This window comes from Patagioenas fasciata, chromosome 1 (assembly GCF_037038585.1).
Source record: "Patagioenas fasciata isolate bPatFas1 chromosome 1, bPatFas1.hap1, whole genome shotgun sequence".
NCBI lineage: Eukaryota > Metazoa > Chordata > Aves > Columbiformes > Columbidae > Patagioenas > Patagioenas fasciata.
Window position 1 is genome coordinate 45394525 of NC_092520.1, and position 19193 is coordinate 45413717.

Sequence of the window (19193 nt, forward strand, 5' to 3'; positions counted from 1 at the left end):
TCTCAATTACTGATTACTTCATGCTCTTTCACTTAAGAAATTTTTAAAGTTTTTGTTGTATTTTACCCACTGCATGTGCCTTTTCAGGTTGTGGGTGGTTTTTTTATTGTTTGTTTGTCTGTTTTTTTACTTAAAGTCAACTCTTTCTGGATTGTTTTTGTATGTCTGCTCCTGTCTTTTCCCTCATTTCCCTGACATTCATGCTATTTTTTCCATTCTAGGAGTGCCCTTTCTTTTTTTTGACTGTGTTTTTAGCCACTGAGGAACCTATGTGCTGCCCCACTTCACCAGTGCTATATGTTTGTCTTCCTTTTCGTAGTGCTGCATCATCTTGGTCTCAAGGTCTTGCCATGGTGATGTACATTAGAAGCTGGTAGCAGTTGCAAACGGCACCACTGCCAGTTGTGATTTTTTTGTTTTGTTTTGCTTTTTAATTCATTTTTTTAATTGCTATTTTTTTTAGAGGAAGGTGTCCATATTCTTATGTTTTCCCAAACAATGACTGGCTTCTTTCTTCTTTGTGGCCTGGAGGACAGTGATGGGAATGGCCCCTGCAGCAGCATCCCTGCTCTTCCCACCCCATGGACCTGCTGGTGCTGCAGAGCTCCGGTGCAGCCCCCTGCCCCATGCTCAGAAGCAGAAACAGCACTGAGGGCTGGCAAAGAAGGACAGGGAAGACTCAGATCTTTCCTCATGTCCGTGGAGTTGCTGGAGTGAGAAAGGCAACCCTGCTCCGCTAGGATGCTGGAGGGAGGGTTTGGACCACAGTCTTGCTTTCAATACGGTCTCATGCAATCTTGTGTCTTTCTCAACGTTGGCTAGAGGGGGATGTTTGAGCAATAGGCAGAGGGAAGGTTTTGTGGCTACTAATGCCCTGTGGGGATCTGAAAGGCAGGTGCATGCCTGAAAGCATGTGGTATCATTTGCCATTCCTCTGAACAGTGGTGTTTAAATTGCTGCTCATGGATGACTTGCTTCCTACCGCCGGCTCCATCTCCCATGTTATGGCTTTGCAGAGTTTTTAGGTGTGGCTGACTTTGAAGTTTGAGGCAAAAACGAAATGTTGAACGGTAATAACACGACCTAGTCAGCGTTCTGTGCTGTGCTTTTAATGTAAATCTTATATGGCTTGTGGAAAACTCCAGTTGTGCTGGGAGCATCTGAATTGCTCTGTTGTTGTATTGTGCACAGCATCTAGAGAAAAGAAAATCTAGCTTCCCTCCGGTCTCCTTCCAGCCTCCTCATCCCCTCCCACCAAAACACTTAGAAGTAGCAATAACATACCAAAATGAATTGCACTTGAATTTTGTGGTTTAGACTTTAAGCTTTATTTTTGTTGTGATTTAGGATCTATAATTATATGATGCCAGTTCCAACTTCAGATGCTCACAGAAGTGCATTGATCGACCTCTGTATTAGATTCAACTTGTTGATTTTTGTCCCCGTTAGTCAGTTCAAAAGCTTTCTTTTTTAATGGTCATAAACTTTGTTTTCTGCAGAAACATGTTTGATCTGCCTGACCTTGTGTCTTTGTTTTTGGACTGGGCAACTCTTTGCACCCTTTCTGGTGTTGCTCTCGTTGTGCTGGTAGATGGCAGCAATATTACCTCTCATGCTCCGTTTTATTGGCATAACGGAACCAAGTTCTCCTGTTCTCATTATATAGGTCCCTTGTCTTCTCCTTATCATACTCCTCTTTCTCTGCAAATCTACTAATTTGAATATTTCTTAAATATAAATGCCCTGCCTTTGTCTACAGAGGTTGGGGAGGCCTTGGTGCCAGGGGGCAGTTGTGGACACAGCATGAAACCCTTTTTTTCCTCAAGCATGCTGCTTGGGTGACTTGTGGTCCCCACAAGATAGGTCTGGTATGTTGTTTTCCTCCAGACTTTTGAGTTCTGAATGTTTAAAAAGAATCCTTTTTGTGGAATAGGATGAGATTCAGATTGCAGTATACTATTTGGAGCTGAAGTGGCAATGACCATGAGTTATATTGGTAAAAGGAATAGCATGATGGCTTCTATATTTGAGTGCATTAATCACTGAACAATGTTCCTGTTCACATTTCTAGTGATAAATCTAATTGCAAGGTTGATAGCTTGTCATTTTTTTCCCTGCTTATATCTGTAATGCTATTTAAAATGCATTTTCAGGTTCATTATTCTGGTAGAGTTTAAAACAGCTGCTAGCTATTTTGAGACCTGTAGCTTCAGTGATTTACTACAGTGATTACGGATGGTCAAGAATAACTTGGCAAGGTTGGTATTTAGAAGTGTTGATTTCTTGAAATTATACCTTTTTATGTATAATGTCCAAACCTGAAGCAATAGCCTTTGGGGTAACCCCTCTTGATGCTCTGGGGATGAATTCCAGACCTGACAGGAGGAGAGCTGGTGTTGGAGCAGTCGCCAGCGAGATGGCAGATGTGATCAGATTGTTGGCTTGGGAGCTTGGGGGAAGGCAGATTTTGACACCATGACTAGTGTGTTCTACCTCCTCTGCTGTCTCCCCCTGATTTTGCCCTACTTCTGAAGGGCTTGACTCATGTCGGTGGTGATGTTCTCAGGGGCTCGAAGTGTTATTTTTTCAGAGAGCTGATGTTTGATAGATTTAATTGCTATGTCACCTTCAAAATGTAATTCTCTCATGCGCCAGCAGTTTGGTGGTTGTGCAGCTGAGCAGCTGCTGATGAGCAACTCTTCTAGTTTGTTTCTTTGTGCACAGGGTGTAGGCAGCATCCATTTCTCTAAACCTCAGACTTCTTCCTTATTTACCTGCACAATGTGCTCATTCATTTCAGTTCAGTTGACATAACCCATCCATTTGGGAGTTTACTCTGAGCTTTGGCAACTGGTTAGCCCAGTCAAGGCACCTTGCCTTGGTGTTGCTTTCAGTTCTGCTCATCACCCTGCAACTACTTGTTTCTTCTGCTCTGTTGCTTTCTTCCTTTTCCTTACTTCCATGTTTCTTGGACTCCCCGGGGCCCCTGAACACTGACCTGATACTTGGGTATTTTTGTTTAACAAGTAGTTCCTCATCTTCTCGCAATGGGACTCTAACCTGTGGCCTCTTGCACGCAGAAGAAACAATGCTTTTTCAAAACCTTGGGGTTTCGTTGCTAAAGTGACACTCAGATATTAATTGAATAAAACTGACACATCTAGGCAGCTTTCCCTCTGTTGCACAGAAAGGAAAAACGGGCATTGCATGGAGAGGAAAAGTAAATGCCCTCCCTGAGGTTGCATCCCCAACATGGAAGCTCTATCTTGGCCACTTGTGCCGGCAGCCCCTTGGGTATTGCAGGAACTGATGCAGTGGGAAGGTTGCCTGTCCGTCTTTGCCAGCCTCCTCCCCTCATCTGCCACCTCATGGTGTCCCCCATCATTGCTGTCATGTCACATCCCCCCACTGTGGCACATCATGTGTCACGCTTTGGGGCATAAACTTCGTGGTGTGAGATACTTGGGGTCTTGCAGATGTGGTAACACAGAGCCTGCAGCCTACACAGGGAATAATACCTTGTTCAAATATTTTCCTCGAATGAAGCCGTGTTTCCAGACTGATAAGAAATACTAGAATCCCAGGGAGCTTCAAAACAGAAGGTTTTGGGGATTCTTGGGTTTGTTTTACTTCTTTCAAAGTGTTTGTTTTACTTTTTAAAGTATGTATTAGAAACAGCTGTTGGGGTTTTTTGTGTGGATTGTTTTTTCTAATAAATTTTAAATGGTGGAATAACTGTTAAATTCAGTGAGTATGTGTCAAAAAAAAAGTTAAAAGCATATGAAATTGCTTTTTCATACTGTGAGACTCAGATATCAGCCCCTTGACTTGCAAAGCTTTCGAATGCCAGGGCTGTACGTAGTTTATGAATTAAGTAACTTTGTGTACCTTTTCCTGTGGCTTCCAGCTGAACAGAGCAAGTGCGCAAGAGGGCACATTCTTTTGTTGTTGATAGCATTCCGCCTTAACGAGAAGGAATTTCTTGCCTATTGCCTATTGTTTATGAAGTGGAAAGAGATCACAAGTTGTATAATCTCTCTCTATATCGCTGGATTTTTTTTTTAAACACTGCTATTCAGCTGATCTGAAGCAGGTGCAGCGAGTGGGTGCTGTAATACACCGCACCTATATTTTGTTATATATTGGTGTGAGATGGGAGGGTGGAGAGGAAGGGGAGGAACGCAAAGGAGAGAGAACCCCCCCAAGAAGGGGAGCAGCAGAGCTGAATACGGTTTGGTTTCTGTCTCTCTGGAGCTTTTCCTCAGCAACCAAACCCAGGCTCCAGGTGCAGTGTTCTCTCATCGCTCCTGTGAGCACAGAAACAGCGTGTCCCTCCTCTCCGTCCTCCCCTGCCAAGAGTTTCTGGGTGGTGAATGTCAGTAGCTGGAGTTATTTTTAAAGGCAAGAGGTGAGGCTTGTCGTGCAAAGCTGGGAAGAGGGCGTTTGTTTGCTGAGCAGGGCTGACATCAAAGTGGAGATTGCTGCCTACTGGCTCGCCGCTGCCTGATGCCAGGTAATCTTTAACATACCCTCCGTCCCCGCGATCACAACCCGGCTGCCTGAGAAACCAACCCGCGCTTGCAATCCAGAAGACTGTTGTTTGTTTTTTTCTTTTTTTCCCCAGTATTATTTCCGTGAGCTGGACTTTGACATTTAGAGGCTCTCGCTAAGCATCTTGCAAAACCTGCTTAGTGCTTTTAACTAAGCAACTGCTTTCTACCTCTCTTCGCAGGATAATATAAACGTTTTTCTGAAAGCGTGTGAAAATATTGGACTGAAAGAAGCTCAGCTTTTTCACCCAGGAGATCTTCAGGATTTGTCCAATCGAGTTACAGTCAAGTGAGTTTTGTGGTTTTGTTTTCTCCCTCTCCTTTTCCCTCTAAGCTGTTTCACAGTCTTTTTTGAATGTTTATTTGTGGAAAATTATTCTTTTCATTTGGTACAAGCAGTTCTGAATGCTGTGGTGAGGGTTTAAGCATTAAGAGTGGTAGAGAAGATTTGCACAAATTTAATTTCAAAAATGAAGTATTATTATGCCTTACAAGCAAACTAATTGCTAATTAATATTTACAGCATTTAATATATGAGATGGAAAGTGTTCAAGTTATTTTAAACTTGGAGTAAAATTAACTGTTAGATGATATTAAAAGCATCACTTTCCTTATTCTTTGAGATTACCGATGTAAAATCTGAAAGGCTGAGTTGGTACTTCTGATACTTATCTGAATGGCTCTGTGTCTCAGGTATGGTGTTCCTAAAGGACCACTGTTCTTGACACTCCAAATATTAATCAGGTGTTTGTCACCAAATGTCACATCTCCTGTCAAGGAGGGGGTAGGGGTGGAGGGGGGCTGTGAATAGAAACCCAAGTACTGAATTGCACAAATGGAAATGTCATGTTCACAGAGAAAATAGCTTTCCTGTAAAATAGCAATGGTTGAGTTCTGAAATATAATTAGTAGATTCTCAGATTTCAGGACTGCTGTGTTTCCTGACTTGTAGTTTCTGAGAGATTCAGGTAGGGCTTTAATATATGGATAGGTAACAGGTGTTTTAAGATAAATATGTCATGGAAAAATATTGTCATGGAGCGTCTTGCTTTGTTACAGTATTAGCTGTTTTTATTGTGTTAGAATAAAGAGTGAATTTATTGTTAAGTCTCAAAAAAAGAAAGAAAAGCTTTAGTTAGTTTTGCTGGAAACCTGTCAGGTTAAGAATTGATTCCTGTCTTAAATTACCAGTTTTATCAGAGAGGAATAGCCAGTAATCCTTCTGTAAATACAAGGAAAAAAATATTGTGAAATGACACATAACTGCTTTAATTAGAAAGAAATTTCTTGTAGGTGGATTGGGTGGTAGCGTGTTGACATACTCTCTACCTGGTTTCAGAATGAAAGTTCGTACTGGTTTGAGGTCTGATACTTGAGATGGTGAAGTGTTTTCCAGTTTTTGACTCATACCTGAAATGTAATTTCTCACTCTTGGTGTTTCGGGACTTGGCGCCTTTCCAGGGCACCGGTATTTTCCTTGCTGGTTCCTATGTCATGCCGAAAGCCGGGGCGTTGTTAACCTCTGCTACACTTTAATTATCCACAAAACCCTTGCTGAAGTTACTTTGGTGGAGGTTTTCTCCAAGGGTGTAGCTGGGAAGGGTTGGAGGCTGCCAGGAGCTGGTCTTCAGCAGTGTCAATAGCGACAAGCTGAAACCCCGGGAGGTTGAGTTGGCAAACTCTTGTGCAAGGCACGTTGTCCAACTCGTCCCTACATTAACCGCAGTGCCCAAGTGAGGTCAGCCATGAAATTCATCTGGTGGGTCTGTAACCAGGGTTGTGGTGTTTTGTTTTTTTGTTTTATTTGATCCTTTCAGCTCCACCAGTTCCCTTCCTGGCTCTGGGAGCAGAGAGTAAGGCTGGAATTTGAAGTCGTCATAAGGCAGTGGGGGTTTTACATCGTACCTACTCAGCAACAGATTAATTAGTGTTTTTCAAAGAAGCAGATTTAACCATTGAGCGGTTCTTATGGACAGCAAGGCAAGGGGTCTGGGTTAGCATCAAAAGAGCTTCCAGCCATATAGCCATGCTCTTGTCATTTGTTTCAATATAATTCTGATTTTCCACATGTTATATATCATATGGCAGTCCCACAGTGTATGTAAAATGCTTACAGAGTAATTCAAAACTTCTGAGCACTCTGTAAAGTGGTAACCTAACTATGCTTGCACATTTTGATGTCTTTAGGAGTTTGGGGAGGGAAGTTTTATTGCAAGAAATAAAGGGAATAAGATTTGTGAAGATAATTCAATTGAAAAGTTAATTATGTATCACTTGACTACCCTGAGGACAGAGGGTTTCCAAAGAGTGTCATGTGTGTATCAGGAAAGAAATGCTGTCTGATCAAGAACTTTTATCTGATATATTTTTTGATTATTTAATAGAAATAAATAATTTCATACATTCAAGCTGAATTACAAATTTATTCAGAACTTGTAGGATGCCAGGCCTTAGAAAAGAGATACTGTTTTATATCTTGCTTTTGTGTTGTCCTCTGTTATCCTTGATCTTAGCATTAAATTATTTATTGTCACAGAGGTAAAACTTTTTTAATAGTTTGTTTGTTTTGTTAATAAAAGATTGCATTTCATTTTTGGCTTTCTGAGATTCCTAAGCAAATTCACTTTGCCACCATCACCTGAGGCTAATTGCCCACATCTTAAACCAGCTGCAGTAGATACAGGATAACAGTAACATGTGCCTGAAGCAGTGTGTATTTTGACACCTCAGCAGGATTGCTGTGTTCTGCTGTTGCACCACCACTAGCACATGCTTTTTATCTACCCAAAATAGATTAAATAAACTGTTGCTCAAACAGTCAGCTTCTCAGGCTGCAATGGCTGAGGACAGGGTGCTGGTGGGATACGTGCGTGTACTGCCAGGCATAAGATGCCTGATTTGCCTTGTATGTGGAAAGTAGATAGGGGAGGTTGCTGTTAAAAGGGTGCATCTGCTTCTGATGCTAATGACGACGCAAGAGTTGTCGTCTTATGGCAGAGCAAAACCAGTGCCTGACACTGACTAGGAGGTTGCATCTTTGTCCCTGGTGTGCTAGGCCCTCTGTAGACTTGGTGGCTCTGATGAGGGGAAGGCTGTGCGGGAGGAAGGCATCCCCTCTGAGAGGGATGTCCTCTGTGGAGAGGTGTTCCCTCTGCTCCTCCTGTCTCTGCTGCCTGGCAGTTGTGTGTGGCACCTCTTCCTCCTTGCCGTGTGGGAAATCCTACACCCTCAGGCTGTTGGCATCTCAGACCAATGTCCTGTCCCACCTGGGCAAGCTCCCTTCCCAGCAGGAGAAGTTATTCTCTCCTCATACCTAATTTCTGGGTGTGCTTGCTGCCTTTCACTGTACCTTTACTGATACTGCTCTGGTTTTCTGTCTCATCAACAATAATGCCAAGCCATTCACAGACACCAAGCTCTCTTATATTTGTAAGTGGTATAATGTTCTTATGTCACCTGAGTTAAGGTGAAGACCCTCTGTTCCTCATGACCTGCCAGAAGTTGTACTAAAAATAATCCTCCTATCTGGTAAGGAGGTTGTAACTTTCACTTGTAATTTGTTTTCTGTTGCAACTGAGATGATCCACAGGCATAATGTGAAACCCTCCTCTGTAATTACTGCTCGTATCTGGGACAGGAGGGGCAAGAATCCTCTTAAATATCTAGGCTTGTAGTTCCAAGTGATTATGTGATTATCCTTTTTGCAAAGCAAAAGCTCCTTAAAATTTTATTGTTCAGAAGTTTGTGTGAAGAGGGCTGGTTAAAATTACTAGTTACTGTTTTCAAAGCCTTGCAAACTCTATGCTTTGCCAGATCAGCGATGAGATTAGTAGTCGGGTGATGTGGAAAAATCTACTGGCATGGATGGTTTATTTTCTGCCAATGAAAATGGGAGTGTGGATTAATGTGTGAGATTTATAGTTCAGTCTTTCTGTAAATCTGCAGAAGTTATTGCTGAATGCTATAGTACAGTAATGCGTCATGTGTTCCAATAAAGATTATCCAGATGGACTTATTCCTCACATACCATGTCCGGCAGTCATGTGCATATCTTTGTTTCATGGCTAGTTATTTTTGTAAATGCATATGTGTTCTTTTAGTACATTTGATTTTTTTTTTTTTAGCCCAGGATTTTACTATTTTTCATCAGAGGAGACATTATTTTAAAGCCTAGCAGTTTGATTATTATTATTTTTTTTTAAACACTAATGCAAGGTTGCCTTGATATTTCATTTGATTCTTTTTTAGTTCTATAAAAGCAAAAATCTAATACAAGCTCAGTGACCCTCAGTTGTCAGCACGGTTACTATTTTTAAAATGTTAAGCACTTCCTTACCCAGCTCTTTGGAGGTGACACACCCAGTTGTTCCCAGCTGTGGAAGGGTTCTCACAAAAATCATGCCACAGAGTTAAAAGTGAGAGTTCACTTAGGCAGACACCAAGCCTCTATTCTGATGGAGTGTCTCATCCCAATTAGCAGTTTTAAAGGAGGCAGCCTGAACAATGAGATGGATGGCATAATTAAAATTTGTCTTGTTTTTCAAGCAAATTTTTGCACCTGGAAAAAATTCTAATACTGTAAAATGAGGTATCCACCTAAATAATCTAATTACATGCTAATGATAAATCCAAACAATGGTTTAATAGGTGAAAATATTTCAATGAGAAAAAAAATATGAAACAATTCACCGCCTTAATCCTAAATAGCAAGCTTTTTTTTACAGCCACCACAGGCCCTTGAGTCCTGATATTGAAGGTTTACTATATTTGTTCATTTTTCAATAGAAGATCAAATAAAAATATGTGGCTTCTAGTAATATTGATACTACAGGGTTATATTTAGAGCAGGTCTTGAGTGAAATTCATGAATTGTCTCCAAGGATAGCTGGAAGTCTCTCAGCACCTAGCAGAGCTTGGTATTTGAATAAGGCCTTCACCTTTTTGCTGTTCTGTGGTTTTTCACATATTCATTATCAATCCTTTACACTAAGTGAAGTGTAAATTGTATAAAGCAAACAGAAAACCCTGTCAGAAGTCTTGCTGAAGTGGCATTAAGTGCGTATATGAGATGAGATGAGATGAAATAACGGAGCTCTGGCTCTGGCCTTGGCATTTCTAACCTTTGGATGGTTTTAACTTAGCAAGTTAAATGCTTCTTTAGCATAATTATTTTTCCTGATTCCCTAAAGCAAACAGCAAACCCTGGAAAAATGTGAAGGCCATGTTTTCTGCAGCGTAGATAACTAGAGCCAACCAGAGAGAAGTTGCAACTGTTCCCTGTCATGTTCATCCTTGTGTTCATGCTTTTCAGAAGCTCAGTTTTTGAGACAGGCTCTCTATTTTAGTTCAGAGATAATACATTCTGAATTTAAAATACCACACAAAATTTTTTCACAGAGTAGATGCTTTTAAGATAAGAGCCTGAGAAAATTAAATAGTTGCTAAGTGATGAGGTTGTATGTATGTACTCTGCGTCTCTTCATCTATCTGGAACAGGATACACTTCATGGGGTTTTCTTCTGATTTAATAAGAGTGAATGATTATACCCCTTTTATCAACATAAACTATTTTAAGCATACACACAAAATTGCTACCTGCCATATCACAACTATAGTCCCTTACTTAAGCAATCATCTCCTTTTAGGGGTTGTCAAAAAGGAAGTCTTCTAGCACCAAGTTAAGCCAAACACAAAGGATCCTCTAGTACCTACCTTCTTTATCCCATAATTCAGATTTACAGTACCGCCAGTGCTTCCTTTCAGTGATGAAGTTGCCTCACTTGTCTTTTTGGGTGTAGCCACTAAATTTGCAGATACAATGGGGTTCCTGAAAACAGCAGCAAAGCGGAGGCAGAGAGGGGTTGAATGAAGACATGGCTTCTTCCAGTTCTACGTTACATCTTTTAGCAACTTCTTATTCTTCATGTGACAGGAAAATAAGTGTAGATTTTAGAGAAGAGGTGGGTTGTTTGTTTTTGTTTTGTTTTTATACAAGCTGATAGTTTCTCATGACTTTCATGTTCTTCCTGTCTAGTCCTAGGGAATACGCCAGGTTTCCTGATTCCACTTGTGTTTCCTGCTCAGGGTGTTTTTCTTCTTCAGGGTCCACAAAGGCAAAGTGCAATTTCTGTTCTGTGGGATGAATTTCACTACTGCCAAATAGAACACTGAAGGAAGCAATCTGCATAAAAAACACTGAAAAGATGGTCTTTTTGAGTGGAGAATCTTCTCAGTGCTCTTTGAAATCTGGTTTTTGGAGAGCTTTAATTGTGAAAGCAGTACCAGCCCTCAGTCTTAGGAGGAAGTTTTTTAGTGTTGCTTTGCCAGTAATACTCAGATCTTTGAACCATGTGGCAAAGGACTTACCTGGAAGCTGGAGGTGTAATGGTAAGATACTCCCTGGGGACTCGTATCCTATTTTGTGCCTTGAGAAGGGCTGACATATTTTGCTCAAAGGAGGCAGAGTCAAGAGAGACAAATTGACCACGTACTGGCTCACAGCATCAGAGAGAGACAGAAAGTGCAAGTCAGTTTGTGATCAGGTAGGTCAGAGCTGGTGTTTGCTGTTGATAACACTGAATTCTGACTCGGATCTTTGCAGTTACTCTAGTTTCTTGATAATGTTTTTGCTCAAACATTCTATGCTTATAATAAGAGCACGTGATGGAACTGAACCTGAATTTGCTGTACTGATTTTTTTTTTTCCCAAGAAACACACATTTTAAGGAGTTGAAAAACGTATTTCTAATTTGGCTTTTAAAAAACAAAAAAAGATAAAAAGAAACAACAAACAAAACAAAAACCAGCAACAAAACCCAAATAAACAAAAACAGAAAAAAGAAAACAAACAAAATACCCCACGCACAACACTGAACCACCCTTTCCTGCCTTTTTATTTTGTGTAGAGTAGAAAGTCATGAACTGGATGAAAGCCAAGTGCTTCAGTGCAACAAGTATGATAGGAGTTAGCCTTAAATTTATACCCATGTGAGGTCTCTAGCTTTACACCTGTGTGACTGCAGAGTCAATCACCCCAAAGACTTTGTCATAAAGGCTTAAGAAACTGTCTTTGAATGCAAGTTGAGATGAAAGGAATAAAAGACAGGGTTTTGGAGGTCTTGAAAACTGAAATGCAAACCATTTAACCAAAATTTATTTAGAACAATGAATGTTGTGTTGGGTTTTTTTTCCTTCTATCCAGGGAAATAACAGTTCTTACACATGTGGTTGTAATAGGCTTTTATTGTGGTAACTGAGTTTCCTAGTGACACTTCCCTTGAAATGGAAAAGTGCAGCACCTTCACTTCCGAGTGACTCTAGAAATGTTCCTATGACTCTGTAAGTGTGGAAATTTTCTTTCTGCTATGGTCATTTGCATAGAAATGGGTAATACTTATGGCAGCTGATCTTCCTTGGCATAGCCATGTTCTGAACATTGAAATTACTCTATTTATTTTGTTTAGGTTATAACTATTTTAAAGATAATGCATTTCAGATATTTAACTTTTATTCATACTGATGACAGTTTTGCAGAGGTAAAGAAAATGAAAATAGTGTATTTTATCAGTCTTGTGAAACTGTTGTGCTTACTGTAAACTATTCATGCTCATGTCATTAATTTGCACAAGCTTTAAATCATTCCAGTAAACCCATTGTAGGCAATAAAATATGTTCTAGACTTTGGACCATACCTGCATGAAATTTACCTCCAACTCTTCAGTGTAAAGTCTAGAAAGTATTAGGTGTGGTGCTATTTAATCTTTCAACTTTATCTGTGAAGTTTCTGGCCGTTAAGAGAAATGTTTGAGATTGTTCATTTTTTCTGCTGAGTAATAAAACAACTAATAATTTACACATCCTTTATGGAATTATGATCTTGATAGTGTTTGATTTTGCCATTTATCTGTTTTGTGAGATGATTCTACTTTAGCAATGAAAAGTTTCTGGAGTTGTACACCTGTACCTACAAGTGTACAGGAAGAGTCTGAACAAATTTGGGAAAAATGACGTTAGTGTGTATTAGTTTTATCAAGAGCAATTTGGGTATATCTAGTGACACAAATCTATAGCCTTACATTGGAATTTAAACAGTTGTGCTATGAAACGGAATCATTTGCTGACGGATGTTACAGTTGCTTTCTGCTGAAAGGTGTTGGTTTGTTCAAAGTCCTCATTTTTGATCCTGTTACATTTCAAAAGTATCTCTGGATTAATTTTTGATGAGGGTACAAGCCTTTACAAAACTTTTTCGATGCTCTTAAGCATGCATATCAATCCCTTAACATGCCAGGATTAAATGCAGTTTATAAAACAATGCAGTAGAGATAGGAAACTAATTTGGATGAATAGCAATGAGTTACAAAAGAAGGTAAGAAGGAAATCTGTACTTTTGTTCTGTGATTTTTTTTTTTTATTTCTTTTTTTTTTTTTTTTTTTGGTACCAAAAATGTGATTATGTCTGAGGTTGGAAGTTGAAAGACTTCTAAAAAAAAATAAGCTTGTCACTTTAATATCAATTATACAGAAACATGTATACAAGTTCACTATCATATTATTTTAAATTGTATTTTGCCACTGAATTGCTGAAGTTCAATGAGCCTTTCTCTAGTCAAACAATTCAAAAGAGCAGCTCCTCTACTTAAATACTGGGGGAAGCTGACTTAAAGTTTTCCATGGATACAGGAGTTTGTTGGTTAACCATACTCTGTAAATGGAAAAAGTAAAGCTGAACAGTGTATTGGCAGTTCTGGATCCTAATTCAAACAAAACCCTACTTTTGGCCATATTTATTCCTGAGCTGTAATTAATACTATTGTTACAGCACTTTTAGAGATTTCAGCTCTAATTGTTATTACTGCTTAATTGGGGCACTCAAATCCTTCAAAGTGGCATTAAGAGGTTTTCTGCTGTGAGTGCTACAGAACGTAATTGGTAATGCAATCATAAATTCAAATATTTTTATAAAGTATATGTCAGCAGGGTTGCAGGGTTGTTTTTGTCTTGTCATTGAAACCAATTAAATGAAATCATGTCTCACCACATGGTTAGAAGACAAGAAGGGTGGAGGGGGAAATGAAGAGTGCTAGATAGCAGCCATGTTCAACCACACAAAGGTGTCATCTTTTTGTCGTTTTTTTGAATGATAGAGATCTGTTGTCTGTAAGAAACAATAGGAAAAAGTCCAAGCACAGCAAAAGAAAACCCAACTGGAGAACTGTTCTTCAAGCTGAATAAGCTCGATGATCAAGCTTGGGATCTCCATCCCTGACCATCCTGGTGGCCTCCACTCAACTTGCTCCAGTTTACCAATGACTTTCCTGTACTGGGGGGCACCAAACTGGAGGCAGCAACATTATAGACATGAATGGCATAACAAGAGCTGAGAGAGGGGAGATGACCTGGTCCACCAGCCTTCTGCACATACTCCATTTCATGCAGCCCCAGGTGCTGTTTGCTGATTTTGATGGGGTCTGTTGCTGGCACACGTTCAGCACAGTGGAACCCCCAGTCTCAGCTCCACATTCTGCCATCACCGGGGTTAGTCCATCCCGGTGGCAGGGCTTGGACTTTGTCCTTGTTGAATGTCATGAGGTTCCTGCAGAGCCAGTCCTCCCGGTAGCCTTGCCCTCCGGTGTATCGACTGCACCCTCCCCTCACTCCTGTCTGCTCAGGGAGGGAGTGTGGTATCAGAAACTGAGTCAGAAAGAAAAATTCTGGAAGCTTTTGCAGCTGATGGCTGGGACTAGAGTGAGGAGGTTGACTAATGTAGATGATATTTCCTCTTTCCTTTCCCTTCTAGAAAAAAAAAGTCCTGCAAATGTAAACACATACACACCTTTGAACCCAGTATGTGCAGATACACATCAACTGACGTGGATTCCAATGCGTTATACGATAAAATATTTAACTGGGGCGGGGAAAGGGAGGCTAAGTTCAAAATACTTCTGCTTTTGCAAAGGCTATTAAATTACAGACAGCCACTTGTGCCCCGTGAATAAACACTGAAATATGCTTGTCAGATTTATCGTGCAGTAACGTATTCTTTTCAACTCTGTGACCTGATGTTTGTGAGATGCACTCAGCTGTGATGGTTTTCTGAGGTGAGGGATGCACTTGGTAAAGCACTAGCTAAAAATGCTCAAGTTGACAGAAGGCACAGTATATTTATGTATGGTTTGACTTGAAGATGTGATGTATTTTCATCGTAGATCTGTGCAGTTAGGGAATTACTGTACGATTCCACCAACTAATCCTAATCTGTCCAAATTTACCGGTGTCTACTACTCTAGTAAACAGTTTTTAATGGTAGTTTGCAGATTAATTTTTCAGAAACTGAGTTCCTTTTTATGTATAAAATACAAGGAAAACTTGGGTTGCTTAAGTGAGAACAGGAAAACCAGAACAATTCCAATTTTGTATGTAAAATGATGAGTTCTGGAACAGCTGATACTGCTCAGGCCTGAGATAATGGGCTTAGGAGTTTAGGACATACATTCAGTCTTCAGTGCCAGTCCAAGAAAAAAGGAAAACAAAACCAATAACACAAAAATCCCCAAACAAGCAAACAAATGATCCAAAAACCCACCCAGAAACAAGACCTAAGCATTATTAAGTAGTACTAGGAATAGGAAAAACAGTGGCACATCACTGTGCTGCTGTGGGTAATCTGGAATTTGCTGGTGGTGTAAATAACGTCTGAGGCTTTGGCCTTTGATCATTGTCCCTTTCTTCACTCTCTCACTTCACCTCCCCAAATTCCTTGAACTTAAATCTATGGAACTTGTATATCTTCACCCTCATGACACTTTTCTGACCAGATGCTGCTGCAGGTTTAGTTGAACACTGTAGGAATCCTGAGCCTGACAGAGAGGTGGTGGATGAAGGAGAGAGGTGGACAGAGTAGCAAGCTTAGAACAAAATAAAGAAACACAAAATACCTAGCAGATGGGGTGGATGAAGTGGTTCAAGTAGTCACTTTGTCCCATGTTACACAAATAATCAGTGAACCAAATGAAGACGGCCATAGGCTTCTTTGTCAACAGATACTGTGGATGATAAAAGTTTACTTGAGCTCAAGGGGTAGTTGAGAAGTTCACAGAAGGGAAATCTCTCTTAAGAGTCACTTAATACAGGGAAACCACATGTAGTTTGGGAAGTCCCCAATGGAGAAGCATCTTGTCTGCTCTATTTTTACTTTTCTTTAGGCAACCACTTGGGGTTACAGGGGAGGATGGGATCCTGGGCTAGATAAGAGTCTTGATCTGGCCCCATGTGGACGTTCCTGTGCGTGGCTTTGAGAAGGTCACATCCAGTGAAAACTGCTTCTAAGTTCTGTAGATCTGTGATAACCTCCTCCAAGAAATAAAACTAAGGACAAAATTGGATACAAGTTTTATGGAAGCAATTAATTTTATTTGCGGAATCAGTCAAGCAATTTACTGTTAAGCTTTAGCAAGCGTGGAACGTTGTATGCAGAGGTATCTGAAAAGATGAATAAAATTCTGGTAGGTCTTTTAATCTAGACCAGTATCTGACTGCTTCTGCATGTGACAATCATGGGGAAAAATATTATTATGAATTCTTAGGAGTTTAACATTTGATGGTTTTTCATCAAGTCATTTGAAATTTTAGTTAAAATCTTCATAAGAATAATAAGTAAGAATGACTGAAATTCTCCTGAAATAAGCTAGCACATGTATTTGCATATACTATCTTCAGCATCATTACTTAAAACCTACTTTTGCTCTAAGAATATCAGTTAATTTAGAGGTTTTGTTACTGCTTTTGGCATGGCTAATGTAACTGTAAGATCACACATCAGATGGTTATGCAGAAGGCACACCCACCTAAATTGAATAAGCGCAGAATAAGATGCATAAGTAATGATACTCCTCTGCTATGCTGGTCCTGCAAAACGCTCGCTTTCTCTGTGCAGAACACTTTATTTGAAATCTGATCTTTCCTCTTGCATTGCATGTTGGCTGCTCTGGAGAAATCATAGAAAAGTCACTTAGCAAGGGTGATTTACTAGTATTTGCCATTTCATTGCAATGTTTTCATTCCTTCAAGAGGAAAATAATTCTCTTGCAGAAGGATACTTTTATAAACGATGTTTTGTCTTTCTGAAGCATCTTCCTCTTTGACCTGTGACCAAATTCTTTAGTTTAATTCAGTTATCTCTAATACTGTTTGAGTAATTCATGAATGTATTCAATAAGCTACTTTAGTTACTAGGTGGTGTAGTCAGTCTAGGGTGGTCAGCATATGAAAATGATGTGGCTGCATTTGTACGTTACTACTTCTATTTTCTGTTCAGTATTCTTTTTAATTGATTGAATTGGATTTTAAATCTATGAATCCAGGGACTGATGGCACCAAACATGGTACCCAAGCAAGTGTTCCCAAGCTTTACTTCTCGGGTACAGTGTGAGTGATGAGTGTACAGTAGCTGCTCTCAGCTCTGCATGAGGCTGTGTACACAGGACACATCCAGCTCATTACCTGGCTTTCCAGCACTGCTTTGTGAGACTAAGACAGGTATTCCATACTTATTCTGTGTTTAGGTGTCTGCCAAAGTTGCTTGATAACCTTCCTTTGTTGGACAGCGTGAGTTTTATCAGAAAAGCTGGAATGCAGAACTGGTGTTTCTTAGTTTTCTCAGAAAGTGTGTTTACACAACGGGGCACTGCAGTGAGAGGGCTGAGAAGTGAGGGGAAGCTGGGCAAGGTGAAAACAAAGATGAACCTGAATCCAAAGAGGATTCAAAATCCATTCTCGAACTGGAGTTTAATCTGAGCAGTTGTGAAATCTTCACTGTACTCAAATTTGAACTGAAATAGGATTAAGAGAGGTAATCTTAACCTGGATTAAAAATGAACTGCATACATGAAACAAATTAACTTTTTAGCACTTGTGGTTGGTGTTTTTTGTTTGTTTGATTTGGTGTTGTTTGGTTGGTTGGTTTTGTTTTGTTTTTAGACTTTACTAGTACCCTTTTCCAAACAGTGAAATTGTTCCGTGGCTTGAAAAGCTGTCTAAATGGAAATACAAACTGAACATATGAGGAGAATAAAAGACAAAGGTTTGAGTCCCTCAAAGAGCTCCAGTACGAGCACATGAGTTAAAACACTTCTGTAGCAGTACTTCAAGAAAAGTGAGTGCTTCTTCCAAGTAACATAGTCTGCAAAAAAAGAAACGAGTCCACTGATGCAGGTATTACATAGCTTCCTGTCCTTTTACATGATCAGAGGTTTGTCTGTGTGATAAGGTGTGCTGGGTTGGCTGAATGCCTGGGCCATGGGAACAGCAGCCTCTTCTGATGCTGTGAGCACCGACCCAGAGCTGTGTCCCACCATGGCACATCTGGAGAGTGTGACGATGTCCTGCTGGAGTAGCATCACATCATGGCTTTCTCCTTTACCCATCTTCCCCCTTCCACAAGAGCTTTAGTGTTTCTGTACCATGCGGCTTGGTGCAGTGATCAAACCGGAGCTCTGCCTAAATTACTGCGTTCCTCTACAGAACTTGTTAGAGGCAAATGTAGCAAGGACAAAAGAAGTTGCAGCAAAATTTGATTCAAAGCTAGTGTTAAAGAATCAAGCCCTTTTTTTCTTTAACTATGAGAGACAAATGGATCTGAGCTAATATTAGAGAAGCATTGCATGTCAGCATCACTGGAATGGATTTTCTCACTTTCAAGTACAATATCTCATATGGCGGAAAGGTTTCCGCTTGCATAGCTACAGGTTGGTTTGTTTGTTTGTTTTTTTGTTTCTTCAGGGCCAAGAGGAGCTTGAATTGAAAGTTTCTATATTGGCTTAATTCTGGTTCAGGAGAGGTAGGGAAGCAGTGAACACTGGAAATTTCTCCTTGTCTCCTGTTGCCCAGGAATGTGTTTGTGTGGTTTCCATCATGTAAAAATGGTGTATTGCTGTCTGATCAGTCATAGGAGAGGATTGCTTTTATCTCCTGGAGAAGGAATCTTTTTGATGGACACGTACCAAAGGCATGCATACCTTCCTTATAGAAGGAGCTTTTGTTTGCAGAATTTTTGTCAGGAAAGCAAATATGTTCAAGCTCCTAGAAACTGTTTGCTCAAGCTTAATTGCATGTAGGTTTTGGCATGCAGCATTTAATGGAACATGTTCCTGTTATTTGTGCATCTTTAGACACAGGAGAGACTGAGCTCCTTGTAAGCTGAAATAAGGAGAAGTGAAAATGATAGAAGAAAACTACTAAACAGTATTTCTTCACCCATGTGAGAGCCTTCTAGCTAATTATTTCAGGTTACTTCAGCTCTTGGTACTGTGGTTTCTTTGTTAATGCTACATGTTTAATTATATGAAGACTCCTCTTTCAGTTTCAAAACAAGTGTATTAAGATTAATCTTTACCTGTAAAATATTCCAGAATCTACTTTTACTATAAAAGAAGAGGGGGTAGCATCTTCTCTGTTTCTAGTTCCTTGGCCGTGGTGGTCTGCGTGCCGCTGCTGCTGCCCTTCGAAATAGCTTTATGATAACTCTCCAGCTACTTTGGGATACCCAGTGAAGATGCTCTCTCTCTGTTTTCATTCATTGCTCAGCCCTCTCTGCCAGGCAACTCACAAAACAAACAGCAGCACTAGGTCAGACTGAAGAGAGAG

The 19193-nt window shown here is 40.1% G+C and overlaps 1 protein-coding gene across 25 annotated transcripts in view; it reads left to right on the forward strand.

Moving 5' to 3' along the window:
- LMO7 (LIM domain 7) overlaps positions 1–19193 on the forward strand; it is a 132888-nt gene that overhangs the window by 53263 nt on the left and 60432 nt on the right. For all 25 annotated transcript variants that reach the window (XM_071806265.1, XM_071806278.1, XM_071806260.1 and 22 more), the window contains exon 4: positions 4733–4839. In XM_071806265.1, the coding sequence (XP_071662366.1) occupies positions 4733–4839 (107 nt within the window). The remainder of the gene's footprint in view (positions 1–4732; positions 4840–19193) is intronic.